The sequence below is a fragment of the Cervus canadensis genome, chromosome 13 (genome assembly GCF_019320065.1).
Source record: "Cervus canadensis isolate Bull #8, Minnesota chromosome 13, ASM1932006v1, whole genome shotgun sequence".
Classification (NCBI taxonomy): Eukaryota; Metazoa; Chordata; class Mammalia; order Artiodactyla; family Cervidae; genus Cervus; species Cervus canadensis.
Genome location: NC_057398.1, coordinates 22,645,546 through 22,665,780, shown reverse-complemented (window position 1 = coordinate 22,665,780; position 20,235 = coordinate 22,645,546). Strand labels below are relative to the sequence as shown.

At 36.0% G+C, this 20,235-nt stretch overlaps 1 protein-coding gene across 5 annotated transcripts in view; it reads right to left on the bottom strand.

Moving 5' to 3' along the window:
• Window positions 1-20,235, bottom strand: part of COP1 (COP1 E3 ubiquitin ligase) — a 214,047-nt gene that overhangs the window by 77,631 nt on the left and 116,181 nt on the right. For all 5 annotated transcript variants that reach the window (XM_043486125.1, XM_043486130.1, XM_043486129.1 and 2 more), the window contains 3 exons: window positions 4,584-4,727; window positions 2,186-2,294; window positions 1,331-1,412 (listed from right to left, as the gene is read on the bottom strand). In XM_043486125.1, the coding sequence (XP_043342060.1) occupies window positions 1,331-1,412; window positions 2,186-2,294; window positions 4,584-4,727 (335 nt within the window). The remainder of the gene's footprint in view (window positions 1-1,330; window positions 1,413-2,185; window positions 2,295-4,583; window positions 4,728-20,235) is intronic.

Below are 20,235 nucleotides of genomic sequence, written 5' to 3'. Positions count from 1 at the left end.
TCTTAATGAAGGTGAAAGAAGAGAGTGAAAAAGCTGACTTAAAACTCAACACTCCTAAAATGAAGATCATGGCATCCAGTCATAGATGGGTAAACAATGGAAACAGTGACAGACTTTTATTTTCTTGGGCCCCAAAATCACTGCAAATGGTGACTGCAGCCACGAAATTAAAAGACCCTTGTTCCTTGGAAGAAAAGCTATGACAAACCTAGACAGCATATTAAAAAGCAGAGCTATTATTTTGCCAACAAAGGTCCATCTAGTCAAAACTATGGTTTTTCCAGTAGTCATGTGTGGATGTGAGAGTTGGACCATAAAGAAAGCAGAGCTGAAGAATTGATGCTTTTGAACTGTGGTGTTGGAGAAGACTCCTGCGAGTCTCTTGGGCTGCAAGAAGATCAAACCAGTCAATCCTAAAGGAAATCAGTCCTGAGTATTCAATGGAAGGACTCATGCTGAAGCTGAAGCTCCAACACTTGGGCCACATGATGTGAAAAGCTGACTCATTAGAAAAGACCCTGATACTGGGAAAGACTGAAGGCAGGAGGAGAAGGGGACAACAGAGTATGAGATGGTTGGATGGCATCACCAACCCAATGGACTTGAGTTTGGGCAAGCTCCAGGAGATGGTGAAGGACAGGGAAGCCTGGCGTGCTGCAGTCGAAGGGGTCGCAGAGTTGGACACGACCCAGAGACTGAACAACAACAACACAATCACTGTGAAATAAAGTTTTCAACACTAGAGCTACCCTGCCTATCTATTCACTAGTCTGCAAGTTACATATTGTAAAGAAGGAAAGGGCCAAGATAAAAGACATCTGTTAACAGGGCTTTATAAATCTAATCTTGAGAAGCAACAGGCCAAAATAAGACAACAACAGTAAAGAATGAATAGTAAAGACAGACACACACACACATACATACACAAAAACAGAAAGAGGGATCAATTAAACTGGCAGAAAGAAATATAGAATTTCTGCCTTGAAACATGATAAACTTCATTAAAAGATTTTGGTATACACTCAGAATTTAATACAATTCAAAATATAGCGATGTCTAAATATTTCAACAAAAAAGTTCATTTCACAGTATATATAAAGGAACTGGTTATAAAAACATCACAGTGTGGCATGAATTCAGAAAAAATATTATAATGAAGATGCAGAATATTCATTTTTCTTTCACTCCAACAAATACAGATTTTTGTGCTTATTAGACTATTTTTAGAATAATCAGTAATCGCAAAGGATCGCTATGGGTTTCAATAAATATCTGTATTTCTGTTAGGTTTTAAAAGGAATTAAGTCAAGGGAGGAGACCCAAATAGTACCTTTTGCATCATCAGAACCTGAAGCCAAGAGTTTAGGATCCATCAAATTAAAGTCAACACTCCAACATCTCTTCTCATGCTCCTAGATGCAGAAGGAAGACAAAGTAGTCTCAGAATATAGATCTTAAATAAAGCAAAACAAATAAACAAACTTGATACCAATTTATCACTATGGTGACAGGGAGAAAGAACTGGCTATGAAAATAAATGAGATGCAAAGTAGTTCATAAACTTTTTAAATATACATTTATAAAATTACCACTTTTGGAAATTCATTTGATATATCCCACAAATGCAAAGAGTCTGAAGAGATGCATCAGAAAAGCATTACTGGAATTACATAGGTAGATGGTTGGATGGCATCCCTGACTCAATGGACATGAGTTTGAGCAAGCTCTGGAAGTTGGTGATGGACTGGGAAACTAGGTGTGCTGCAGTCCATGGGGTTGCAAAGTGTCAGATACGACTGAGTGACTGAACTGAGGAACTGAGAAAATACTAAATAATGATTTTAAATTTGTAATTATAAAACACATGAAGCTCTATAATTATTAAAAAGTACAAATGTGATTCTTACAACAAGCTCCAATATTTTGGCCGCCTGATGCAAAGAGCTTACTCATTGGAAAAGACCCTGATGCTGGGAAAGATTGAGGGCAAAAGGAGAAGAGGATGATAGAGGATGAGATTGTTGAATGGCATCATCGACTCAATGGACATGAGTTTGAACAAACTCTGGAGATAGTGATGGACAGGGAACCTGGTGTGCTGCAGTCCATGGATTGCAAAGAGTCGGACACAACTGAGCAACTAAACAGTAACAACAACAAACAGGTAACCAGTATTCTTATTTACCTGATAGACCTTTGACCTCTGTCCTGTGAATCCATCCCATAGGATGACGGTGCCTTCATAATCACTGCTGGCTAATAGGTTCTTATGATAACTACTCCAACTGATACAGCTGAAAGAAAAGGATATTAAGTTAAGCCTTGTTTTACATAAAAAGAAACAGCAATGGATACAAAGAATTTGGATGTGTTCAGAAAGATTAGAACCCTTTCAAAATGGTCTACACAAATTCACAATAATTATTCTGCCCACAATCCATCAAGGAAGAAGGCATCAAATAAATCTCAGATTTTTCAACTGAAACCACCAGGTTACAAACCATAACCACTTTTCACTCTTATCTTCAGCTAGAAGACAGATATGGTGTGCCTAAAGTTTGTACTGGCCATCCTTGACACATGAGGAATACAGGTCTGTAGGTAGAGATAACACAGGCCAGGGGGGCACACATATGTCATGGCAGAGTGGCAGAGACCAAATCAGACCCTTCAGGCCCCTACATCCAATTGTGTCAGATCATATAAGCCAGTAAACTAGTCTGAATTGAGTCTCTGGGTTTACAAGCAAATGTTGACTAACATAAGTGTATGGTTCAAATTTCAATAAAATGCATTTAAGAGAATTAAACTTCTAACATTTATGGTTTCGGCTATTTCTCAAACGTTCCAATATTGAGAATGCAACATCTAAAAATATATGCTTTTGGCTAGATATATATGTGCATCACACATACAGTAAAGCTAATATATATTAAAGAAAAAAGTCACTTAGAAAGCAAAGCAGCTGACCTAGGTGATTTCCAAGCATTTGAACACAAAGCCTTTTTGCTGTCTTCTAGCTGTATTTGTGCTACATTTTAGGGGTTGAAGAATTTATTTGCAACTTTAGATGTACTTATTAGAATTTCTGGGAGAAATTACGTGGAATAGTCAAGAGCCTTGGATTTAGTCAGACCTGAGCTTAAATTCCAGATCTGCAACTTACTAGCTGTGGCTTTGGGTAATTCAGTTCACTTTCACAACTGGTGCGCTCCAAATGGGTTTCAGGGAAGCTTACATATTGACCCTTTCAGCCCCAAGTCCATTGTTTCCAGATTTGAACAGTTTCCTTCTCTTTATTCCAAGGTGCATAAAATACTACTATATTACTTTATATCTGTCAAGACAGACAAGGTAAACCCTCTAATCCATATTTTCATTATGGTAACATTTATTATGAACTCTTGATATGGTCAAGTACTGTGCTGAGTGCATCATGTGGATTTATTTAAGGTATAATCCTATGAAATAGGTATTACTACTATTAGAGCCTCTATTTTACAAATGAGTAGCATGAAACGGTTAAGAGCAAGATTCTGCTCGAATCTTGGCTACTCCAGAGACGAGCTGTACAACCATCAACAAGCTGTGTTCCAGCTTCCTCGTGTATAAAACAGGGTAATGATGGTCTGCTTAAGACTCAGAACTGATGATGATGCCTGCCACTGAAGGATTCAATAAAATTATGTCTCACTCATGCTGCATTCTTTTCACTTAGGAATAAAGTATATAAACTAAGTAGATAACCATTACACATTCTCAATGATGAACACCAGTTAGATCAGTCTACCATTTTTATATGAATTAGGAAACAGAAAAGAAAGCTATACAAATAAAGACTACAGTACTTGCTATATTATTAACATTATTAAAGTGACCCCATATATTATATGTGTCATTCATCCAGATAAAAAAGGTATAAGAATGACTGGAAAATGTTCAAAGTTTTGAACAAATTTATTATTAGTTTCTTGATGTCACTCCCTTTGAAGCCAGCACCTATGAAAATAGCTTAGGAAGCTTGTTTTAAACATAGCATTCTTTTTAGATTTTGTGGGGGCAGATCAGAACCTGGGTCTAGTTTCTGCAGTTTTACCAGTATTCCAGGTTTAAAAAGCACTTGTTATAAACTCTAGCCCTTAATACATGAAACTTAAACACTATGCCCTCACAAAAAGACACATACCAATTTTGTGAAAAGAATTCTTAAAATTGTAAACAATTATAAAAGTTAGAGATATGTGCATGCTAGAGGAAAAATGCCAGACTCTGAGATACTACTCACTGGGCTACAGTAATCCTTCATTCAATACCCCATGAAAGGTCATCTACAATAAAGACATTTATTTGATTAAATGAAAGAAGATTTTCATTTGGCAAATAGAAAAACACTAACTACTAACCCCCACAAGGAAAAAGCAATCTATAAAAAAAAAGATATTCTGATGTATCTTCTATATATAATTAATAATGTTCATCACGAACGAGTAAGGTATCACATGAAAAGGTAAAAATAACAAACATACTAATCACAGATACTGTTGCATACACACTACATCATGCCAAGTAAATAATGTAAATACCTGATTTTGGAATTGCAGGTCATTTCATTTTCAGGGTAATGAATATCCACCGCATCCTGAATGACTGTGCCATATTCATAGACTTTAATCTTCTTTGTAACCCCAGCAATTGCAAAGTAGTCACAATCCCGGTCAAATTCAATACTGAGGAACAAAGTACATACTTGGATCAGTAAGACTATTTACTTATCCTTGTGATGTTACGATGACAACATTTCAGAATTTGTTTTTTTTCTCCCCTATTTCTAAAGTGATTCTATTTACAATAATAACAGATCTACTTGAAATGCCTTCAAATTGTATTAGGCCTTTTGGAGATTAAGTCATTATCAAGACATATAAAATTAAGAGTGGTGGAGAACTGCATAGCTATACAATTCTGAACCACAGATGGTATTTTTGGTTCCTAGAAACTTGACATGATTTTCAAATCATCTTTAGTAACCATATTACAACATACCAAACTGTCAAGGCTAACAAGTTATACTGTAAAAGTATTGAGGGAAGATTTAATGGTTTGGTATATTAAAAATACATCAAAAGAGAATAGTCAATAAACCTTTTCCTTAATTTTAGCTTTTTCTCTACCTACCATTCTGTGTAGATGATAGAATTTCACAATATTTAATGTTATTTTAATAAATTAATGAGTAGACAAGCTGAATTATGACACAACTAAGGAAGGTATAACAATAAAAGGATAAAATATACATATGAATGGAATCATTAAATAATCATTATGTTTCCTCCAATCATTTCTCACCTCCCAATCTAAAATGATCTCTGACTTATGAACCACAAACAAACAGAGGAAAAACTAAGTAAAAATTTTTCCTTCTTTTCAAGTTACTTAAGAGAATTCACCTCTCTTTTACTGACTTTTTACACAAGTTTCAAAATAAGTAACTCCAAAGCAGAACACAAGGTTTTATTTGCCTTTAAAGACCATAACTTGGAGTCCTAAAAAAGTTGTTATACTCAACAAGAATGTTAAGTAACCTAATGGAATTAAGAGTAAAATGAATCATCACACACATTATTTCTCAATGAGTTAAATATTCTTTCTAGAAGCTCAGTCATAAAGTTAGAGAATGCATAAGAATTATTGATCTTTAACTAATTACATAATATTCATTGACCACTCACTATAACCACTATACAAAGTAACTCAATAAATTCTCATAACAACCCTATGAGATAAGTATTAATCTATCCACATTTTATATATGAGAAAACTAAGGACTGGAGTTGGGTAACTTGCCCAAAGCATCTTATAAGTGGCTAAAATGATATGGTAGTGCTCTGCAGATTTTAAGCATTCACCAAGTGCATACAAATAACTACATGACATATTTTTCTTTATAGATTAACTGTGACATCTTTTTACCAAAAAGTATATGGTTAGTTAATAATATAGTAAGAAGCTTTGCTAAGCTGACAATGAATAAGGAAAATAAGTACACATCAAGAATATTTCCCATAAAAATACATGTTGAGATGCTCACTTTTCATTACATCTTTAAATTCTTCTTCAATATATGCAATTTTTAAAGAAATTTCATGAAATATCATTGACTATTGTAAAATTCAGCAAATGCTCCCTTCAATACTATATGACTATGTAGCAATGCAATAGACTTACTTGTACAACAATTTCAACCTAACTGTTGTCTCAGCTAATGTTATCTGCCCTGTGGACCCTAATGCAATATAACTGTATTGATGGCAACTATTCATCTATCCCAACTCAATTTATACACACAACCTCACACCACTGAAGGAGAAATATTACTGTGTCTGGTAAAGGACAGAGTTATCAGAAGTGAAATTCTATCCTTAACTTAGGAAATTTTGTTATGGCTGAGATGTCAAGGGAAAACCAGCTATATTATCTCTAGATATTTTTTCTTCATCTACAAATACACATGGCTAATAAATCAAAAATATTCCAAAGGTTGTACTAGTAAAAGTTAACATGCTACTTCCAAACTATTTGCTTTTAATATAAAAAAGTTTAAACACTAATTTATTAAAGACACTACAGGAAGAAAACTGGCATATAAATTAAAATACTGTCAGAAGAATGGATTTGATGACATAAACAAGTAATTAAATCTATTTCCTCTGTTGCCACCCTGTTATTCAACACAGCTCTCTTTTTTTAATAAAGGTTATTATTTAGCTATATCAGATCATTATTAACTCTTATACATTTTGTTTTGTATAAGAGTTAACTTTTTGTTAATAAAAAGTTTCATCTCATTATTACCTTTTGTTTTGACTTTACTGCTATTGTTTTCTTACATTCTGGTTATGTTTTCTTTTTAATACATTAGTATAACAAGGACCTAGATAGTATCCTTATTTTAATATTCTAAGATATAGAGGCTCTAGTTTAAAAACAAGATTTTAATAGAAATACTGATCAAAAAGTAAAGTATAAAGAATAGCATTATTACTGATTAAAAAGGAAAGGAAGAAAAACAGCTACCTTTAAAAAAAAATGCAAGTACTTCCACATAGTTAAGACTCAGAATTTAAGTAGTTCCAAACATAAATCATTTGTTCCCAATTTCAAACAGATTTAATCATATCTGTTTCCAAAGACAAAGTCAGACTCTAGAAACCAATCACGGAATAACTCAAAAGAATAATGTAGTTTTCAGGCAGAGAGCTTTTCAGAGCTAATTCAAAATAGATAGTCTCTCATTTCACAATATAATATTTCAGCTGCTTTAATTTCTGAAATCTGATAAAACAAACAAAAGTAATAAACAATGACTAGTTAGGCTGAAATAAAAACAAAATGAAAGGTAAACAAATTAAAACACACTTGATGGTGCAATTAAATTCAAAAAAGAACTGTAAGAAGTCATGTGATACAAAATGTATTTCTGCTATCCACTATCACCAGTAATAAAACAAGTAGTTTATGAAAGTTAACTTCAATGAAACAAATTCAGTTTCACAGAATTTTTTAAATTTAAAAAATAAACATTGAAAAATCATCTGAATGGGGACTTACATGAAAATAAATCGCATTTTTCTTTCACATTTGGAACGTTTCAACTGTTTTTAAAAGTGATTTATTTAAGCAGCTATAAGATGAAACTCAGCTGTTTGAAATTGGCTATATTCTCTGTCAAAAGGGCCATCAGTCAAGTGATTAAGCATCAAGGCAACAAACCACACAGGACACCTGATTAATGCATACAGCTAGTAGAGAGGAGCACAAAGCAACGTAAACACATCAGTATCTCAAGAGGGAATTCTGTCAGGGTTCCCACTGTCTGTCAGATTTTTTTTTGTAATTATAAAATGTATTAGTGAACAAGGTGGATTAACATCCCTGAACAACAGAATTCAATTTATCAAAAGAAAATGTAAAGTAAACAAAATTGTTAAAGGTCCAATTCATTACCATGTTAGTGTGCCCCAGGAGACAGGGGCTGCTATAATTTCAAGGAAACAAAGAAAAGCTCAGAAATGGCCTTTTTTTAATGAAAACAAAAGAGTAGAGCTTAACATAATACAAAAAGGATAAGTAAATAATAACTGAGGATATTCAGCTGACTTTCTTTCAACTCAATCAATAGTATTGGCAAAAACTTCCATAACATACTAAACACTCACTCTGTGTCAAGCACTGTTTTAGGCACTTTGCATTAAATATATTTAATCTTCAAATCTCCACTGCATAGATAAAGAAACTGCAGTATACTAATGTTAAGTAATTTGCTCAAGGTTCACTAGAAAATGCCAAGTCATCAAGTTTCAGAGTCTGTGCTCTCAATCACTATGCAAAACTCCTATTTCAATGAGAATAGAAGGGCTAGTCTATAAGAAACACATACAAAGGCAAAGTAAATAATAATAACATAAAAATAAAAATAAATAATAACATAAAAATGGTATCTACTCATACATATGATAGTAGTAGTAATAACATCATAACTCATCCTGTACAACAATTTAAACAGAGAGAGAAAAAAGAGAGTACAGTAGCCTGGTAGGGCTTATAATTAGTGGGCAAGGTCATTTATTACTAAAATAAGCAAATGCCAAACAACAGGAACAAAACACGACACAGGAATTCAAGAGTCAATGATTACTAAGACTCACTGGAAGAAAATGTATGATGCTTGGGTATTCTCATCCATGTGAGAATATTCGTATGGGTGTGCCTGCTATCTGCCAAACACTGACCGAGCTGATGGAAAACCAGGATGTTAAGCCAAAACACATTTGAGAAATGTGCAGAAATAAGCATTAAAACATGAAAGCATTAAAACAAACCTGGGCTACTGCAACAGCCTCCTTACAAGTCTGCCGGTCCTGACTTTTATCTTTTCTAATCCATTTGAAGGATGGATATTAGGGAAATTTCCAAGAACACAGCTCTGTTCACATAATCATCATCACTTTGTTGTTGATGTTGTTGTTCAGTGGCTAAGTCCTTTCTGACTCTGTGCTGCCGTGAACTGTAGCACGCCAACACCTAATACCATGTAAAATTCAAACTTCAACCATTAAGAAAGGTTTGTCACAACCTGGCTTGAAGCTTTTCTTAAAACTTATTTTATTTTTTAAAACTACATATATAGGCAATGGTTCAAAAAGTGTACACAGAAAAACAAGTCTCCCTCCCAATTTTACCAAATAAGCACCTGACCGGCCTCCCTAGAGCTAATCAATAGTTAACAGTTTGTGCATCCTACTAGAATCCCCCATATGAAGAAACATATGGGTATTCACAGCCTTTTTTTTTTAAACACATGGTATGATATAATAGTATCTTGACAATCATGTTGTATCAATACATATTAGGGATACCACATTTTTTTCCTCGGTGGTTGCACAGAATTCCAACATATGGGTATATCATAAATTATTTAATAAGTCTAATGAGGAACATTTGCTTTCTAGTTTTTTACTGTTAACAACAATACTACAATGAAATAAATACCTTTCTATGCATGTCATTTTTCACATATGCTAGAATATCCCTAAATAAACCTGGATTATGAAGTGCTATGTCAAAAAGCATACCTTGTTAATATAGTTAAATAAAGCTAAACCTCTCCATCCAGATCAACACCACTAATAATTTCAATTTTGTCTCCAAATGTTTCATTATCTTCTAAATCTAACTAAAACCCAGCTCTTCCCTGAAAATGCTGATTCCTCTGAGGTCCTCTCACGTTCCACATTAAAACACACTTAGATATAAAGTCAGAGTCCTCCCTGCTATGCACAACTTCCCCAGGTATTCTTCCTCGTCCCTAAAACCTCCCAGGTCAAAATATCCTGTTAACTTGCATCACATAATACTGCTCCTTATTACTCCTTCTACCAATCCATGAGTTCTTGGAAATTTTAACTTTTAGCTCAATATCACTCTCTCCAAATCTACCCTAGTCATAATTCTTAATAATTTCAACAATCCCACAGATTCTTATATCCTGGTCTATCAGTTGGACTTTCCTTTCTCCACAGATCTTTTATTCTGCTCACTTCCACCTCACACAACCATGATTAGGCTTTTTCATCACCAATAATGTCATTTCTCCATAATTGCAATTTCACTTTCTGACATACTGCTTTCTGACAACCACTTCCATTCGCTCCAGCTAAGTCACTGTTAGCAACAATCCTTCAGGCCCTCAAGCCCACGAGGAATCTAAAAATGCACTGATCTTATCACCACTGTCCCTCCTGCCTTATATACTTACTTTTCCTTTACCTATCATAGGTTACACAGTGAATAACTAAGATGCCCTCACATATAACTCTACTCCTTTAACATTTTTACATCTCTTTTTCCTTATACCTAACTTCCTTGGTAAAACTCTAGCTAATCTAACTCTCTACTCACTCTAAACTTGAAATGGCACGGCTGAGCATGGCTAGAGAAAAAAAAAAAACATGTTCTGATCATGACCACTATCCTCAAGTGGAGCTCTCACACTGCTCAGGTTTATGATAAACACCTCCGGTCCCATAAAATTTGCTACAAATTTGTCCCACAATATTTGCTTTAAAAAAAGGTACATAATTTCTCCGTTCTTCTCAAATTTCCCATATCTCTTTCCTCGTAATCACTCTCAGCAGATTATTTTGCTCTCTATAATTTATCACACACACACACACACACACACACACACAGAATAAGCAGGTAACTTACAATGGCTACCACCATCACATCCCCCACTTACCAGCATATGTCCACATACTTTGATGTACTCTGCGCCTCTCTGGTCACTGAGTCAAAGACCCACACCCCTAGATGGATCCAAAAAATGTCTACTTGTACACTAGATCCCAGCTTTGCTTGCCTATGCTAGGACTGCTTCCTAGATTGACCTCCACCGCTCTCCTATATCACTCATTTCTTCCATTCTCCTGGATCTATTCCATGAGCCTTTCAATTTCAATGTTTTCTTCCTTTAAGTGAAACACAAACAAAACAAAACACCTCTTAGAACCCTAATTCTGCTTTAGCTATCATGCTATTCCTTTCCATTCTGATCACAGAACTTCACCAAAAAAGTGATTCAAACACATCAATTCCTAATTCCTCTCCTCCCTTTCTCTTTAACCCAATGGAATCAAGCTTTCACCTTCACCACTGAAAATGCTGTACTAAGGTCAACAATGACCTGCTGTCTGATAAATCTAAGAGTCAAATCTGAATTCTTATCTTACCCAAATATCAACAAGAGCTGGCTTAAGCTCATATAGCTCAACATCAGCAAAACAAACAACCCAATCAAAAGATGGGTGGAAGACCTAAACAAACATTTTTTTTCCAAAGAAGACAAACAGATGGCCAACAAACACATGAAAAGATGCTCAACATTGCTTATTATTAGAGAAATGCAAATCAAAACTACAATGAGGTATCACCTTACACCAGTCAGAATGGACCTCATCAAAAAATCTATACAATAAATGCTGGAGAGGGTGTGGAGAAAAGGGAACTCTCTTGCACTGTTGGTGGGACTGTAAACTGATACAGCCTCTATGGAGAACAGTATGGAGATCCCTTAAAAAACTAGGAATGAAACTACCATATCATGCAGCAATCCCACTACTGGGCATATACCCTAAGAGAGCCATAATGCAAATAGACACATGTACCCCAATGTTCACTGCAGCACCATTTACAACAGTCAGGACATGGAAGTAACCTGGATGTCTATCAATAGATGCATGGATAAAGCTGTGGCACATATATACAATGGAATATTACCCACCATAAAAAGGAACAAATCTGAGTTAGTTGAACTGAGATAGATAAACCTAGAGCCTATACACAGTGAACTAAGTCAGAAAGAGAAAAAGAAATATCATATATTAACATGCATATATGGAATCTGGGCTTCCCAGGTGCACTATGCAGCACACTCAAGAGACTTGGGTTTGATCCCTGGGTTGGCAAGATCCCCTGGAGAAGAGGACTGCAACCCACTCCAGTATTCTTGCCTGGAAAACCCCATGGACAGAGGAGCATGGTGGGCCACAGTCCACGGGGGTTGCAAAGAATCGGACACAACTGAGTACTTACATGCACATGTGTGTACACACACACACACGGAATCTAGAAAAATGGTACCAATGAACCTATTTCCAGGGCAGGAATAGAGACGCAGACATAGAGAACGGCCTTACGGACAGTGGGGCAAGGGTGGAGGGTACAAATTGGGAGAACAGCATTGACATATGTATATACTACCATGAGTAAAACAGATAGCTAGCAGGAAGCAGGTACATAGCACCGGGAACAGAGCTCAGTGCTCTGTGATGACCTACAGATGTGGGATGGCGGGGCGGGAAGAAGGCTCACGCGGGAGGCTCACAAGGAAGCGGACATGTGTGTACTTACAGCTGATCCATGCTGCTACAGCAGAAACCAACACAGCATTGTAAAGCAATTCTCTTCTGATTAAAAGTAAGTTAAAAAAAAAACAAAACAAGAGCTGACTTAAATGATCACTCCCTCCTCCTCAACAGTTTATTTTTCTTCCACCTCACTAGCCACTCCATCATAGCATGCATTGTTCACCCCTCCTCCTGTGTCCACTTTCATACTCAAGTATCCCCTAGTTCAGTTCTTGCCCCTCATCTCCTTTGAATCTCCATGGACTTCTTTGAGAATCTCATCTAACCTTCAGGTTTTAATCTATATACCAATGACTACCAAATGTTATCTCACATATCAGACCTCCTCTGTACTACTGGCTCATGCCTATTTTACAGCTCAATTTTAATCTAACAGGCATCTTAATTCATACTAAACTGAGTTTCTGAATCCCCTATCCAACACTTTTCTCATCTTATTTAATAACCCCATTTCTCTTTCAATTAACTTTAACATCAACTCCTTCAGCTCAAACTTCAAAATACATACAGACTGTAACCACTTTTCACTAGCTCACTGCCAACATGCTCATCCAAGCTACCATTATCCCATGCCTATATTATCAAATAGGCTCCTTACTTGCTCCCTGCTTCCGTATTTGACCCTTACAGTCTGTCTGCAAACAGGTCAAATCACCATTCCTTTGGTTCAAAATTCTTTAATGGCTTCTGACTTGGTCTCACAAAAAAGGCAAAGTGATTATAAAACAGTGTAAGTGATTTGCCTCTCCCTCTCCCTTGTTTTGGTTACACTGGCCTCATGGTAAAACTAGGAACTTCCAAACCTAATCCCACTTCAGAGGCAGTGCACCTGGTAAGTCTCTGATCTCAAAGTGGTCTAATCTTTTTCAAACTGAAGCTTTCTACTCTCTATCCCCTATGTCCCTGAATTACCTCCCTCTGCTCTATTTTTCTTTTATAGGATTTAAAGAACTTATATCCTATACTTCTAATATGTTACCAGTTTCTTTTCTTTTTTTTATTTAAATATTCATCTCACCTGGAAATTATTTAAAACTATGAGAAGAAATGTAAATTTGTATTTTTCTACAACATTACTGAGGAAACCCATTTATTGAATAATCTCTTTCCCACATTTATTACAAGTGCAGAAAATGAAGAGGAACTAAAAAGCCTCTTGATGAAGTCTGTCATGAACTGAGATCTGATCTGATTTAAAGTCTCATACAACTAACTTGTGCTTTTATTTTGTCTTACAGCTAACAGGAATTTTCCAATGTATAATATTTATAACTACTTAAACTTCATCATGGACTGAACCCTAATCATTATGAAGTGCCAGGGCAGGAGGAAATATGAGAGGAAATGAAATTTAGTGCTTTCTAGTCTGAATTAAACCTTACTTTCAACTTTTACAGCTCCAAGTTTTAAGAACTCTTATATACAGAACAAATCTATGCTTCATATTGTGATCTAATGTGAAAATATCTCCCTTTTGATGGGAGGTTTAGCCTATTTACAGTTATTTATCAAGGACACATTTGCTTTCAACTCTCTTTTATGTTTTGATATGTATTTTTAACTGCATTTTTAATTAAAAAATATTTTTCACCATTTGATTTCTTTCTGCTTTCTATGTGCTACTTTCATAAATGGGAATTGTAGTATTTCTGTCTAGTGGCTATTTTTATGACATTAAGAGTTACCATAGAAAGAAAGAAAGAAAGAAAGAAAGGATTAAATGAATCTATTAAGTCTATAATCTGAGCAGAGAACAAAATTATTTTTGCCTTTCTTCTTCCTAGCCTATTGATTACATTGATTATCTTAAAATTTACTTAATACATTCAAAGATATTTTTACCACTCATTTCTGTGCAAGTGAAAAACCTATAAATAATTACCTGAGCACAGAAATGAATCTCATTATACATATAAAGACAAACTAGCCATGGCATTTCTGACTGCTCTACTTATTCATTGTAAGTAGATTCAAGTATCTGACTACTCCATTATATTGTCTAATGCAGCCATATCAAAAAATTTACATATTAAAATATATATTACATTTTAAATTATTTTCCTTGTCTCTCATATTACAGCTAGGGCACTATAATATTTTTAATGTGTATATAGGTTGTTATATCTATTACTTTTACTTCAGAATGGCATCAAAGTTCAGTTAAAGTTTATTTGTGGATGTTGAACTTTGAATTTCATATAATTTTCATGTCACAAAATGTTGTTCTTTATATTTTCAATATTATTTCTTTCTATTTTTTATATTTTCATTTTAAAAATATAAAGACTATCCTTAGCTTTTTGCTGTACAAAATTATACAATGAGTCAGAACTGGCTTGCAGGTCTTAATTTACTGACCCCTGTCTTGAATGAATGGATACATTTGATTTTATTCCATAGGCACTAAAGTGAAGCCACATTTAAATTGTGTGTATATCTGTATGATTATTTATATTAACTTGCTTCTCTGGGTTTCAATTCCACAAAGCTGTAAGATGTTGCTTTAAAACAACTACTTTAAAAAATTTTTATTTTTCCATTCCCTCTGGCTATCACTGTATAGCTAGAACAACTATGTACACCATCTGACATATATTCTGCAACACTTGTGTGAATGCCAAGTGTTTCATACTATGATAAAATTTCCTTCTGGGCTTCCCAGGTGGCACAGCTGTAGAGAATCTGCCTGCTAATGCAGGAGATGCAAGTTCGATCCCTGGGTCAGAAAGATCCCCTAGAGTAGGAAATGGCAACTCACTCCAGTATTCCTGCCTAGAAAATTCCATGGACAGAGGAGCCTGGCAGGTTACAGTCCATGGGGTCGCAAAGAGTCTGACATGAATGAACACAAACACACCTTTCTATTCAAAGGATTTAAAATTAAAGATATAACTGGAGGCCCTTTAAGATCAATGTACTGATTATCAAATTTTTCTCATTTAAGTCTATAGCAAGTTATCATTTATATTCACTTAAATTAACTTAGTTTTAGACTCTTCATCTACCTTAGAACACCTTTCAATGTACAATATAACAATATCTTATAATAGATGGTGTTTATTAAAGAACTTTGGAAAACTAAAAATAACTTCTGAAGCAAAGATTAACAGAAAGATAGTATAAAAACATCTACTAGAGAAAAAAAAAAAAACAGGAGTTAAAAAGCAAAATATCTTTTGTTCCGAAAGTTACTATGACACTGTGTCCTCTTTGGAATATGCTGGTATTTAGGAAAGTGGAAGGAACCACAGGCAAGGAAAAAGTTTCAATTCTTTACTTTTGAAATTGAAGTAGAAGATACATCTATCGAACTGTTTAGTATCCTCAAGTAGCATTTACAAGCAACCAATAAGAATACAATATTAAATCATTAATGTTATTAATGCTGTGATGCTTCATCAGAAAACAACACAAGTATGATACAAAGAAACTATTCAACACTAGAGAGGGGTAACCTAAAGTGAAAATGTATAATGTAGGCAAATTTTCATATATAAAATATATGAAAGTATGTTCCCAAAATAAGTTAGCCAGACAGACTTTAATAAATCAGAAATCCACCTCATATTTCTTACAGAAACAAGTGGACAAAATTACTGAGAAAAATCTAAGAGAAAATGTGACTTTTATTAGATTAATCCTTTCAATTAAACGGAGGTGGGGGGCGGGCATGGGGAGTCAGCCTGCCTTTGGACCGATGTCCACCATCCTCCCCCCTCAGCTGACAGCATCTGAAATAAAGCAAACTTTCCTTTCCCCCAACCTGTCCTGCTTACTGGCTTTTGAGCGGCGAGCAGCCGGACCTCCCAGGCATACCTTTTGGTAACAGATCTGCACCCAACATGGGGCTGGCTACTGCTGGCTTTCCTGGGTCTTCCAGGGGAGAGCTGTGGCTATGACAGTGTATTAGCCTGCTGCTGACGGCCTGCTAGCCCCAGGCAGGGGACATAGGGGATGTTCCTAGCAGCTGCCAAAACCATTTGTTTTGAGGATCCTTCCTGTTTCTCCGCTGCTCAGCACTGGCTGCCAACTTTCGCTTGTCCTTGGATGGATGGAAACTTGCATTTGGGATGAACCGATGAGCTCCAAGACTGGGTAAGTCCATCGATGTGCATACAGGCAACCTTCCCATTTGTGAGTGCTAGTGCTATTTGGGCATTTTGCCAACTGGTTCTGACTGCCATTGAGGATTGTCTTCGGGTATTCTTGCCAGTTGGTTCTGATGTGTCTGATGTTGAGAACTGTTTGGGAAACAGGGTGCTTCCCTGGTGGCTCAGATGGTAAAGAATCTGCCTGTAATGTGGGAGACCTGGGTTCAATCCTTGGGTTAGGAAGATCCCCCGGAGAAAGGAATAGCTACCCACTCCAGTATTCCTGCCTGGAAAATTCCATGGACAGAGGAGCCATGGAATGTTGTGGGGGGGTGGGGGGAGGGGGTGAAAAAAGACAGAGAGAGTTCTTGTTCTAAAATTTTTACAGAAATGCAAAGAATTTAGAATAACAAACAACTACGAAAAAGAGTATCAAAGTTGTAGAATTTACATTACCTGATTTGAAGGCTTATTATCAAACTACAAAAAATAATCAAGAGAGTGTAGTACCAGTCAAAGAGCAGACATACAGATTAATACAACAGAACAGAGTGTCAAGAAGTACATTTATACATACTTGCTCAATTGGTTCTAAAGATAGAAGCCAATGGGAAAGGTTCACCTTTTAAACAAATAATACTTGGAATAACTGGATATCCATACTGGGGGGAAAAACTGATTTTCAACTTTTACTTCAAAATCTAAACAAAAATTAACTTGAAATGGATTTTAGATTTATACATAAAAGCTAAAACTATTAAAATTATAGAAGAAAACAGGGGATAAAAATCTTCATACTTCGGGACAGGCAAACATTTCTAAAGGAAAGAGCCTAAATCATTTTAAAAAACTAACTGGAATTCATAAAAATTAAATACTTATGTTATTTGAAAGACACCATTAATTAAAAGGCAAGTCACAGACTGGGAGAAAATACTACCAATACATATTTCTAGTACATAAAAAATTCTCACTACTCAATGATAGTAAAGGCTGATTTTTAAATAATGGGCAAAAAATTTGAATAGGTACTTCATAAAAGATACACAAAATGGCCAATATGCACATTGAAAAGCATTAGTCACAAGGGAAACACATGAAACAAGCAAATATCTATACATCCACAAGTAAAAAGACTGACAATGCCAAGAGTTATTGAGGGTGTGAGACAAATGGAACTCTCTTACACTGCTGACTGGAATGTTAAAATAACTCAATCACTTTGGAAAACAGTTTAGCAGTCTCTTACATGGTGCTGCTGCTGCTGCTGCTGCTGCTGCTAAGTCGTTTCAGTCGTGTCCGACTCCGTGCAACCCCATAGACAGCAGCCCAGGCTCCGCTGTCCCTGGGATTCCCCAGGCAAGAACGCTGGAGTGGGTTGCCATTTCCTTCTCCATCTTAAAATGTTAAGCACAAACTAATCATACAACCCAGCAATTTCAATCCCAGGTATTTACCCAAGAGAAATAAATGTGAAAATGATATCCAAATAACTAGCATGTGAATATTCATAGGAGCTTTATTCATAATAGTCAAAAATTAGAAAGAACTCAAATGTCCATCAATACATGAAGGATAAACCAACTGTGGAATATTCATTAAATGGAATATTGCTAAATAATTAACTAACTAACAACTGATGCAGAAAACATGGATGAATCTCAAAACATGCTGAGCTAAACAAGCTAGACACAAAGGAGTACATTCTGTATGGTTCCATTTATAATAAACTCCAGAATAACTAATGATAGGGCTTCCCTGTTAGCTCAGACGGTAAAGCGTCTGTCTACAATGTAGGGAGACCTGGGTTTGATCCCTGGGTTGGGAAGATCCCCTGGAGAAGGAAATGGCAACAAACTCCAGTATTCTTGCGTGGAAAATCCCATGGACTGAGGATCCTGGTAGGCTACACAGTCCATGGGGTTGCAAAGAGTCGGACACGACTGAGCAACTTCACTTTCACTTTCCAGAATGACTAAACTACTCTATGATGACAGAAAGCAGAGAGCCAGTGGCCTGGGAGAGGAGTCTGGAGAATTAAAAGCAAAATGACAGTAAATAAAATTTTTGGAAATGTTCTCTATTTAGATTGTGGTTTATACAATTGCCAAAATTAAAATTTAACACTTTACTGTAAATCGTACTTCAACAAAGGTGATTTTTAAAACTACCCAGTTTGTGATCCTACATATATTAAACTTAAATTATGTAAATAACAGAACAACAAATTTAGCCCTCTCAAGGATGGATCAAAGAACAATGTTTTATAACTTTAAGAGCTATCTACAAAAATCACCTATGAACGTGGGAGAGGAGAGGGGAAGAGAAAGACAACAACTACTAGCAGCAGGAAAGCAGCCACGGGTGAAGACGAGTATGATACAGCTAGTCAGAGTGCAAGCTTTTGTCTTATTTCAAGGCATTTTCCAGCTCCACTCAAAAAATAATTTTTAAAAGACACAAATAGGAAACCTTCTGCTGAACAAACCAGAATTGGTTATTACAAGAGGACTAAAAACCATAGTTATCACTCAACCAATGATGGAGTGATAGCTCATTTAGGTTATCATTTAGGTTAAGTAATGATGAAGTATATAAAATAGTCAGCCAGTCACCACTAGGAGATTAGAAAATCTGATACAAAGCCCCTTTTCTTTCATAGACACTAAGGCCCCCAAAATATGACAGAGCTTTAATCAAGTGGAGTTCAGTTCAGTTCAGTGCTCAGTCACGTCCGACTCTTTGTGACCCCATGAACCGCAGCACGCCAGGCCTCCCTGTCCATCACCAGCTCCTGGAGTCCACCCAAACCCATGTCCATTGAGTCGGTGAGGCCATCCAACCATCCCATCCTCTGTCGTCCCCTTCTCCTCCTGCCCTCAATCTTTCCCAGCATCAGGGTCTTTTCAAATGAGTCAGCTCTTCGCATCAGATGGCCAAAGTATTGGAGCTTCAGCTTCAAAATCAGTCCTACCAATGAACACCCAGGACTGATCTCCTCTAGGATGGACTGGTTGGATCTGCTTGCAGTCCAAGGGACTCTCAAGAGTCTTCTCCAACACCACAGTTCAAAAGCATCAATCCTTTGGCGGTCAGCTTTCTTTATAGTCCAACTCTCACATCCATACATGACCACTGGAAAAACCATAGCCTTGACCAGACAGACCTTTGCTGACAAAGTAATGTCTCTGCTTTTTAATATGCTGTCTAGGTTGGTCATAACTTTCCTTCCAAGGAGTACGCGTCTTTTAATTTCACGGCTGCAATCACCATCTGCAGTGATTTTGGAGTAGTACGTCTTTAGAGCCTAAGCAAACCCACTAGTTCAAGAGTCAGCAAAACTGTTCTGTAAAAGGGTCAGAGAAGCTGTGTGGGTCTCTCTTCAAACTACTCAACTCTGCTGCTGCAATTCAAAATCAGCCAGAGACAATATGGAAAGGAATGAGCAAGACTGTGTTCCAATAAAACCCACTTATGGATACACTGAAATTTAAATGTCACCTAATTTTCCTGTCATTATTCTAAGTCATGTTACTGTACATTATTACATTATTATTTTCCTTTTGTTTTTTTCAACCAATTAAAAATATAAACACAATGCTTGGTTCCTGGGTCATTCAAAAATAGTTGATGGCCACTGCTATATCTAAAACGGATAA